The sequence below is a fragment of the Danio rerio genome, chromosome 2, assembly GCF_052040795.2.
Source record: "Danio rerio strain M-AB ecotype USA chromosome 2, GRCz13ab, whole genome shotgun sequence".
NCBI classification, from domain to species: domain Eukaryota; kingdom Metazoa; phylum Chordata; class Actinopteri; order Cypriniformes; family Danionidae; genus Danio; species Danio rerio.
The window spans coordinates 10,828,942-10,840,362 of record NC_141022.1 but is presented as its reverse complement, the minus strand read 5'-3'; the positions used below and the strand labels follow the sequence as shown (position 1 = coordinate 10,840,362).

The window sequence follows — 11,421 nt, the reverse complement described above, 5'->3', positions numbered from 1 at the left end:
TAGGCAATCATATTTTTGACAAAAAAATTGTACCTAAAAAGTGTGTCAAATATGAGAAAAATATGTATTTGTTTCATTACTGTTGCACAATTGACATTAAAACATAACTAATTTAACAGAAGGTGCTCCCAGGCCCGGATTAAGAATTCAGAGGCCCCTGGGAACAATGTCTTGTAGGCCCCCTACCTAGCCGCAACCCTATAGTTGAATTAAAAAATAAGATGAATATAATATGTTTTAAATAAAATTAATCTATAATGTATTGTCCGCATTTTTAAAATAAATGAAATACAGTACATATATTACAAGTCTACAAAGATTTAACTTATTTTTAAAGCGTTTAAAGCATACTTTGAAAAAAAGTACTAATAAAACTAGTGAAAATTAATTGATTTTAATATACTTGTTCAAGTTCACAGAAGTACTACAAAAAATTAATATTTAAGGGTATTTTTTATGTATTACTTCTACAAACTTATAAAGCATCTGATTTGGATACAGGGTAACACCTTTCCAATCCAGTTCTATGAATCTGAGTCTTCTATAATACACAGACTTATTAATGATTCCTCTTTGTCTTCCTCGTGATGAAGAGTAGGCAAAATCTGATATGTAATGGATAAAAAGAGGAAGAACATGTTCATCGGACACTGGATTCGAACCGGGTTCATGATTGATTGCATCAAAACATGTTGCAATCCAAGCTACGCCCCTCACACCACTGTTGCCTGCGCTATTTAGTTATTTTGTCTCTGTCAATCAAACGGTGATGGGCGCGAATCACTCAACTAGCTTATTTTAACGAGGTGCGGTATATGCACAGCCTAAATAGACACTCCAAAATATGCATTTTTTTTCACCCCTTCGCAGGGGCCCCAAGGCCTGTGCCCATAATGCCCATAGGTTAATCCGGCCCTGGGTGCTCCATACATACAAGTGACACTGAAATAAATCAATCTACCTTTAAAAGATCTCAAATGAATTAGAAAATAAAACAAAACATATCAAAATATAATAAGTGATGTGTATTTTGAGGGTCATCTGCCATTTGCAAAGTTGAACTTTTTTACTAAAACATTTTTGTTTCTTTAGATTTTTATATTTCTTCTGGGTAAAATGGTCTTTATGGGTCATTATAGGGTTATGGGTATAAACAAATGAATACAATTTCATTATACTAATTATCTTCTTAATTATTTGTGAAAAGACACTTTTCTTTTTTGTTTGTTTCCATTTTACACACAAGTTAACTACTGAACAAACTACTTTGTAAATTGTAAAATTTAAATACTTTTATGCTTCTGCATAAAAGAAGACATGGTATGTTGGTCTAAACTTGTTCCTGGAGGTTAGGTGTCCTGCAGATTTTAGCTCCAACCCTAATCAAACACACCTGAACAAGCTAATCAAGGTCTTACTAGGTATACTTGAAACATCCAGGCAGGTGTGTTGAGGCAAGTTGGAGCTAAACCCTGCAGGAACGAGATTGGTGACCCCTGGTCTATACCATGAATCCTGCAGACTGTTTAAAATGTGCCTACGTTTAACCTCGAATAGTCAGCTGTATAACAGTGCGTCGACGCCCCCTACTGGCCAAACATGTTAAATACAATGAACAGTGTTCTGTTTTCATTGCTTCCTGCTGAACTTCTGAATCATATCATGTGCATTTACTTGGTTTCAAAGCAAACCTTTCAATGCTGTCACACTACAGTCAAGAAAACACATCTTCAACTGTACACTGGGTAGGTTCTAATTCCTTCACAATATTCCTTTTTTAGTTTTTTATTTAAATATTAAAATGTTATTTAAATATGATGAAACTATGATAATGCGTTTGTGAAAACATAATACAAAAATAATGACTTTATTCAACAGTTTCTTTTCTTCTGTGTCAGTTTTTTTTCCGTATTTTTCAGACTTTGAACAAGTTGGGTGCATTGCTGTCTATAGTTGATGGAAGAGCTTTCAGATTTAATCTAAAACACCTTAATTTGTGTTCTGAGGACGAACGAAGGTCTGAGGGGTTTGAAACAACATGAGGGTGAGTATTAATAACAACATTTTTACTTTTGTGTGAACTAACCCTTTCATTGACATTACAAATCCCCATACCTCAAGCATATGGGTTTTGGATTGCCAAAGTACACAAGTAAGATTTTTTGCATCATGTCTAAGTTTAATATATAACTGATAATAACTTACAATTAACAAAATGATCACATCATTTGCTATTTTTTCTTCATTAAAGAAGTAAAACGTTTGAAAGTTCCATGTCTGGTCACTAGGGGGCAGCAAAAAACAACAACGGAGCTCATCTTAAAATTGCTAATTCATTCTTTGTAATTTACACATATAAATTGGTCCAAAGTTGGCACACAGGTGTGGTAAAACCAGTTCCCCGACACTTAACTGTGGCGCAAAGTGGAAAGTGTCAGAAAAGCGCTGAGTGAACCACCTGAGGTCCTGAACCTGCACTGTAATCCCCAACTCTTCCTGAGCGACACTGATAGCCTGTTGCACCACACACTCATTCTGCAGCTGGGACAGGGAACACGTAGAGTAGACTATCAGCCCTCCTTGCCGCGCAGCCTGGATGCCAGTCCTGAACAGAGTAAGAAATTTCAGGTTATTCTCAGTAAGTCTTGAAGAATGCAGCATGCATTTGTTTTGATACAATATATATATATATATATATATATATATATATATATATATATATATATATATATATATATATATATATATATATATATATATATATATATATATAATACACACACACAAACACACACACACACACACATATGTATATATATGTGTGTGTGTGTGTGTGTGTGTGTGTGTGTGTGTGTATTATATATATATTTATTATGTATAAGTGATACACATACATAGAAACAAAACTAAATAATATTTCATAATAATTTTAATAATCTTTTACATGGCATCACAGGGGCGCAGTGAGTAGGACGATCGCCTCACAGCAAGAAGGTTGCTGGTTTGAGCCTCAGCTGAGTCAGTTGGCATTGGATAAGCTAAATTGCCTGTAATATATGTGTGTGAATGAGTAGGTATGGATGATTCCCATTGATGGGTTTCAGCTGGAAAGACATCCGCAGCGTAAAACAAATGCTGGATAAGTTAGCGGTTCATTCCATTGTGGTGACCCCAGATTAATAAAGGGACTAAGCCGAAAAGAAAATTTATAATTAAATGAATAAAGGAATTAATATCTTTTCATAGGTATTTAAATGTTACATAAAACTAGTATCATATACATATATATTTTAAAAATAAATAAACATTTTCTCTAATATATGCATGCCTATGTGTATTTATATACATAATAAATATACACAGTACACACACTTAAATTGTATCAAAACAAACTTATTTTGGATGAGTTTAATAATGATTATTTTTTGCCCAGCACTTCTAAAAAGTCAAGCTAGCCAGGAATATACATTCACCAACCACTTTATTACTATTACCACCTGTTTGACTGACCATTAAGGCAAATATCTAATCAGCCAATCACATGACAGCAGCTCAATTAATGCAAGCATGTTTAAAAAACCTGCTGAAGTTCAGAGCCAGTCTGGATTCCAGTCCATTTTTTTATGTCTTCATTTACCAACTTTCTTCCATCTCATTTCCTTGGATGCATGTCATTGATTACATTACATAATTGTCCAATACTGTCAAAACATCTGAATAGGTTTAAATAGAACATGTGTGAATGTGTGACATCACATTCTGGGACATGTACACTCACCGGACACTTTTTAGATATGCCTAATTAGTACCGTTTTGCCTTCAGAACTACCTTAAGCCTTTATGGCATAGATTTAACAAGGTACTGGAAATATTCTTCAAAAAATGTTGGTCCACATTTACGAGATAGCATCACGCAGTTCCTGTAGATTTATCGGCTGCACATCCATGGTGGGAATCTCCCAGTACACCACATCCCAACAGTGCTGTTGGTTTGAGGTCTGGTGACTATGGAGGACATTGTAATACAGTGAGCTAATTGTCATGTTCAAGAAACCAGTCTGAGAAGATTCATGCTTTACAACATGGGACGTAATCCTGCTGGAAGTACACCACCACCAGCAGCCTGAACCATTGATACAAGGCAGGATGGATCCATGTTTTCATGTTGTTGATGCCAAATTCTGACACTTGCATCTGAATGTCGCAGCAGAAATCGAGACTCGTCCAACCAGGCAACATTTTTCCAATCTTCTATTGTCCAATTTTGATGAGCAAATTGTAGCCGCAGTTTCCTGTTCTTATCTGGCAATAGTGCCACCCGGTGTGGTCTTCTGGTGCTGTAGCCCATCTGCCTCAAGGTTTGACATGTTGTTCAGAAATGCTTTTCTGCATACCTTGGTTGTAACAAGCAGTTATTTGAGTTACTGTTGCCTTTCTATCAGCTGGAACCAGTCTGGCCATTCACCTCTGGCATCAATAAGGCATTTGCCCCCAAAGAACTGCCACTCACTGGATATTTTCTCTTTTTCAGACCATTGTCTGTCGACACTAGAAATGGTTGTGCGTGAAACTCCCAGTAGATCAGCAGTTTCTGAAATACTCAGACCAGCCTGTCTGGCACCAACAACCATGCCACATTCAAAGTCACTTAAATCACCTTTCTTTCCCATTCTGATGCTCAGTTTAAACTGTAGCAGATCTTTTTGACCATGTCTACATTCCTAGATGAATTGAGTTGCTGTGATGTGATTGGCAGATTAAAAATTTGCATTAACATGCAGTTGGACAGGTGTACCTAATAAAGTGGCCAGTGAGTGTAGGTGCTGAAGTGGACATATGAAGCCAACTCACTCCGTGGGTCAAATTTGATGGATTGAGTGTATGTCCATATAAGCTTCCCTTGTTCACTAAAGGTTCTAAAAGTCGAGTGGAACGCAGCCCTAGCAACAGAATAGGAGAAGAAATGTGATGTGACTAAATTTTTACACAGTTGCTGGTCCAAAATGGATACGTCTGAGGAGCACTTTATATCTATACCCACACCTAATAAAATGTCTGGTGTGTGTATATATATGAAATCAATTATTGTCTTTTCAATGTATTTTTTCCACACATTTGAAGATCAACTTACACAAGAAGCTGGATTTGCAAGAGTGGAAGCTTCTGTCTCTCTTTGGTCCTAGACCTCTTAAATATATTGTTCTCCTCCACCACTGCAGAGTGTCTGTCTGTTGTGCAGGGAACATCGACCAGCACCTGTGTGAAGATAAAACATGAACTAAGGGTAATGGAACAATTCTCACTGTTTACTATAATAGCATTAGTGCTGTTAGAATATACTGGGCAGAAGTAGTTTTTTAAAAAATCAGCAACATCCCACCTTTCATACAAGAATATAACATAGCAAGCATGACAACACAAAGTAACATTACAGATGCATAAATATCATATGCTGTATTATTTATATAAATATAAAGCACAAAAATGTATTAAAAAATGAAAAGTTAAGGCCAGCAAAATATCCGATTCTCGCCATGTGTTGCATTTATTTATAATTTTTTTTTATGGTTTGAAGTGTCAACATTTTTAAACACTCAAGAAACAAATACTCAACCAAGGCTTTTAAGACAAGCCCAAAACTTATTCGATTTATTATATTGATTTTTAACTATTATTAATTATGTATTATCATCAATAAATGAACTCACAATATGTTAGTTGTAAGCCACAACTTTCATAATGCAACTATTTTCCTACTACTAATTTGTCTTATTTATACATAATCTATTGCTAAAATATTTTTAAAAATCCTACAACTTATTAATTTTAAAACGGTAAAGGTCACATTCTGAATCTCCATTTTTGTTACTTTTTGCTGTCATAAATTTACTTTTAACTTAAATGCAAAAGACACACTTCAAACTCATTTGAGTATTTCAGATGTTGTAAAATCATAACCTCATCACATGCAGAGAGAAAACTACACTTAATTTTATTAAAATGCACATAAAAGGTTCATAGAGGACTGTGAAGACGTTGAACTGGAACTTGGTCATTGCTTTGTCCATTTCCTGGTTGTTTTTTGCTTTACCCATTAGTGTATTTTTTAATTTCCAATATTAATTTCCATTGATTAAGGCATTTTGCTAATTATTGTTGTATGAGCACTACCGCTTTTGCTAAGTTCACATCAATAACAAAAGCACCCAACTGCCATGTGCTTTTGGATTTTACCCTTTATACTATTATTAATGAAAATATCATCATATTTTAAAAGTTCTATATACCAATTTCAAAGCCTGGTTCTTTACTGAACCGTATCAAAAAGGCTTTATTTAGCACCAAAAATGGTTCAGCTATTGTTACAAACTGAATAACCCTATATAGGTACTGTTTAAAAAAGTTTTCTAAAAGTGTACAGCACAGGTCTGCATGGTTTATTTTCAGTTGTAATTAAATACACCTGATCAAACTAATTCTCCTTCAGTCCTTCAGGCTTGTTTGAAACCTACAGGTAATGCCATGGTCACACTAGACTTTGAGCATGTGAAATTCTGTCGTATAGCACGGTGAAAAGGGGCAGTATTAAACAAAATGGTTAGACATTTTAAAAAGCGAGCGATTGGTCTATATATGACATTTCTGTCCAGAAAGGTCATGTTTTGGTCTTCGATAGTCTCATGCTAATTTCATGATGCAATTTCATGTGTCAGATTTCACCAGGCTTGAACCTTCGAACGTAGCAAAATGCGAAACTTGTTGCATGAGCTTGCGTTTCTGGTCTATCGCATTCAAGTGCGTATGAATGGAAGTATATGGAATAAAAAGTGCAGTGTGACCCCAGCTTTAATATGTTGAAGCAGGGTTTTAACTAAACTGTACAGAGCTACGGCCCTCCAGGAACTGGAACTGACACCGGTGGTGTAGACCATGGGTCTTGCTGATTCATAAAATGCATCTAAACAGCTGCTGGGACCTAAAAATTAAGCCTAAAAAAAATACATAAAATATACAGGCAAAAAACAAAAATGATTACCTTTGGCTTGTAAAAATACATTGAGGCCTTCTGTACTAAAATAATACAAAGGTCTTAAAGTCCCCATGACATCAAAGCTAACCATGTGATTTTGTTAGCTCACGTTGCTAGTTTTGTGTTGAACAATCTGTGCGTGTCAAGAATTGTTTGCTCTTCTATTTTTTAATTGAAAAAGCACTTCCTGTTTTTCTTTTCATTTAATTTGTCAGATTACATACATCTTAGGAATTGGACATGGCTAACATATTTAATCACATCGCTCCAACTGTCAGTTTTAAGAACAAACAGAAATGGCAATAGTCTAGTGGTTAGTGCGTCGAAATATGGTGTTGTTGCACTTCAGGGTGTCCCGAGTTCAAATCCCGACTCGAGGACATTTCCCGTCCCTAACCCCACTCTCTCTCCCACTTCGCTTTCTGTCTGTAATACTATCCTATCCACTTAATAAAGGCAAAAAAAGAAATGCCTCTTTTACTAGATCCACTCAACTCACAGTAGAAAAAACAAGCCAAGTCCACTGTTCTCTCATTTAAGATTCTGTTTCTCTAGGAACTGCGTCACAATACAAGAAAAGAAAAACGGTTGCAGCTTCCGGTTCATGGGGACTTTAAAGATCTTCGCTCTTCAATTTCTTGTAACTGTTAATTAGCATTTTATGAGTAACCAATGTCCATAGCTTTAGCTGATGTTCTACTGAAAAAAAAAGTGAGCCTTATCTTGAAAATTCTTCTTAATTTTCAGACATTCTGACCAATACCTACTCTATCAAAGCTCTTCTCCTCTCTCATCCCTAACTCCCGACCATCAATGCAAGTGATGTGAATATTTTCTTCATCCAGAAACTCTTTAGGCACGTAGCTCTGAAGAATCTTGCGCAATCGACCAGTGCGGGAAACTGATAAGTCATTTGCCCACAAGTGATCTAAAAAGAGCCAAAAAAAAAAAACAGACATGCGTTTCATTATTTGTACAGATTTGCATCTCTTCCTCTAGAAAGCTGTAGCAATTTTTTGATTCACGTACTGACTGAATGTGCCTGCAGCAGAGCAAGGGTTTTTCCTCCAGGAGCCGCACACAGATCCAGCACTGTTTGTCCAGGCCGGACGTCCAGCGCTAGTACAGGCAGCACGGAAGCAGCATCCAGAAGATAATAGCCCAAAATACCACTGCTGTCAGGTCTGTGTTAATAGCACAGATTGTTTTAGGATGAAAAAAAAAAAAAGTTGAAGCATTGGCAACACTATAATAACTACACACTATGAATCATCTACTGAGCTTTCGTTAATAGTTAATTCATTGTTTGTTAAGCATCAACTCTATATTAATAGGTGTTAGTAGGCAGTTTATAACTGCAGATACAAACGCTGTAAACTTGACTTATTGAATGAGCACATTTAAAATGTGCTTAATAGTTGTTTTTTCATACTTTGTTACTGATGAACTGTTCAAAACTAAATTCAGCATTGCATTATTTACAAATTATTTGTAACTAAGAATAATCAAGGTCTTTAAAGATCATCCAGAATGAGTTAGTAACTGATTTATAAACTATTCAAATAAACATTTACATATTATTGTTCAGGTATAGAGCATGATTGCCTCACAGCAAAAGGTCACTGGTTCGAGCCCCGACTGAGTCAGGTGGCATTTCGGTGTGAAGATTGCATGTTCTCCCCATGTTCACGTGGGTTTCCTCCGGGTGCTCTGGTTTCCCCCACAAGTCCAAAGATATTCGCTATAGGTGAACTAGGTAAGCTAAAATTTTCCTTAGTGTATGTGTGTGAATGGGAATGAATATGAGTAATTCCCAGTGATGGGTTGTTGCTAGAAGGGCATCCGCTGCATAAAACATATGCTGAATGAGTTGGCCGTTCATTCCGCTGTGGCAACCCCAGATTAGTAAAGGGATTAAGCCGATAAGTAAATGAGTGAATGAATATATGAATGGTTGAATGAATAAGGTATACAATAATAGTTCATTTGTATGTTAATAAGTGCTTTACTTACTCAGCTTCATCTAGCTTTGTGACCTAATCTAAAGTGAGGACTATTTATGCTGTATAAATCCCTAATAACAATTAAAGGCTCAGTATCAAATGAAAAATAAACCTTTGCAATCTTATCTGAAAAGTAAAATTTATGTAATGTTTAAACATTGCTGAATAACTTGAGTGTAAAAAAATAGCATAAAATTAGATAAAACAACAACAATAATTGAACAATATATTATGATACAACATTTCAATGTTATTTAACAATGTACAGTAATTTTTATTTTAGTCAAGACTGCAAAGATTTATTTCTTATTTGATACAGTTGTATTTGTGCATCTTCAAATAAATAGAAATTAATAAAGTTGTTTATTTTCCTGTGTGGAATATAACTGAGCCTTTAATTGTCATTTATTAGGGATTTATAAAGCATGAATGGTCTTCACTTTAGATTAGGCGACAAAATTGGATGGAGTTGAGTTAATAAAGCATTTACTAACATACAAATTAACTATTAATATGCCTGAATAATACGAATTATAAGTGCTAATCTGATTAGTTTATTAATCATTTACTTATGCATTCTGAATGATCTTTAAAATCAGCAACTTCCCTCAATTAACTGGTTTGTAAATACTGCAACACTTAATTTAGTAATGAAAAAATAATAATTATCAAAGTATGAAAATACAACCATTAAGCAAAGCACATTATGTATGCATTAAAACAATAAAAAGTTCATTTTTGGTCTTTGTACATTACAATATTAAAAAAGAAAAGAAAAAGACCATCATACATTTTGACTATCAAACATCAACATTTACAGGAGACAGACAAAAAACAAAACAAACAAATATAAACATACATATTTATTTTTTTAGAACCAAAATAATATCTCACATCTCACATATCAAAACCGCATATCAAATACCAACAAATTATTTGATCATATTATAAATTTAAAAATTTGTTTACAGAGAGGACTCCTAATAATTTTACTTTTATTTATTTACTTTTATTTTATTTACGCTATCCTTCGGATCACTTGATTTTACTTATTTGTCAGCAAGAAGTTGATTGTATCATATTTTAAAAAATAAAAAACATATTTCATATTTTAGTGGGTACGTTTTTATCTCACACATATTTTTAGATTTAATCATCATGTTATCTAAAACATTTAACCCCTTCAAATGCTTTCTCTCCTATGTATATACAGACCTGTTGCCAGCTAATTAAAATATGGTGGTTCTTTTTTCTCAAAAAGTGGACCCATTTGCAGTTACTCAAGGTTCAAATACTGCATTTTAGAGATATTTTAAGCAATAGTTTGTGCTGAATTAGCTTGTCAGATTGTTATTACCACACTTTTTGATGCAACAAAATTCTTCCTACATTTTTGTCAAGGAGCTATCATAATATTTTTATTTACAAAAAATTATGGTTATTTACAAATGCGCATTGAAACTGGAAATTGTAGCCTATAGGGGAATAACAAACTGGCCAGCTCATGTCCTCAGTCAAAATTTGTCCATTTAAATAATAAAAGCCCTCTTTTGATGATTACTTTATTGGTTATTCTTCTTAAAGCCTTCTTCTATTGGTTATTTTTACAAGTCATGATGGCATACTGTCAAAACTTGGATAAATGAGCTCAAATTCTGGACTTTGTCAGAAGGGGGGTGGGTCTTTGGAACCACCCGAACCCCTCTGGCTACGGGTCAAATATAACGTTTTAATAGGTGAAGAAGACACAACAATTAGGATTTCTCTTCTTAACTCACTAAACATAAACATCTAAAGAGAAGAAAGGAGAAATTCGTTTTGTAATCCTCACCTTGCAGGCTTAAATCTAGATATGTCTCCTCGGGGGAAAACAAGACATTTAATATCAGGAGTTATACTGGTTTGAAGAGGAGCTGATTCCAGATCTGTCGAATCGTTGTGAGGGGTTGTGGGGTCCTGTGAGGACTTATGGACCTCATTTCTAGAACAGTCAATAGTTATGAAGTCTCTACACCCTTCAGCTTCTAAATCTGTGATTTCCCCAGATGCTGAATAGAAGCTGTTTATTAGCGCTCCATATTTTTGTTCACAAAGCATGGCAACACGAATAGAGGGCCACAAGTCCCCGAACTGTACACTATATGTTGTGTCAAAGCTGTGCAGAGCAAGTTCAGTGGCTGGAAACTTGGGCCTCGTTGCTGCCTATTGGAACACAGGAGACGATATGAACATTTCACGTTATTTTGATTATAATACTAATACATGTGACCTTATTACTTACCCATTTTGTTTTAACTCGATACCGTCGCGGAATAAATCTAACTGAGTCTTTAAATTTGTTTATACAAAATCTCGTGCACACGTACGCTGCCATGTCTGTGTATCATC

The 11,421-nt window shown here is 34.9% G+C and overlaps 1 protein-coding gene across 1 annotated transcript; it reads right to left on the bottom strand.

The window, feature by feature from the left end:
- Positions 1 to 2,158: 2,158 nt before the first annotated feature.
- Positions 2,159 to 11,421, bottom strand: nsun4 (NOP2/Sun RNA methyltransferase 4). The gene is given in 7 exon segments (NM_001008649.1): positions 2,159 to 2,328; positions 2,330 to 2,605; positions 5,132 to 5,256; positions 7,798 to 7,958; positions 8,060 to 8,214; positions 10,865 to 11,235; positions 11,315 to 11,421. Coding segments are annotated over 5 exon segments (983 nt in total). The 5' UTR covers positions 11,131 to 11,235; positions 11,315 to 11,421; the 3' UTR covers positions 2,159 to 2,328.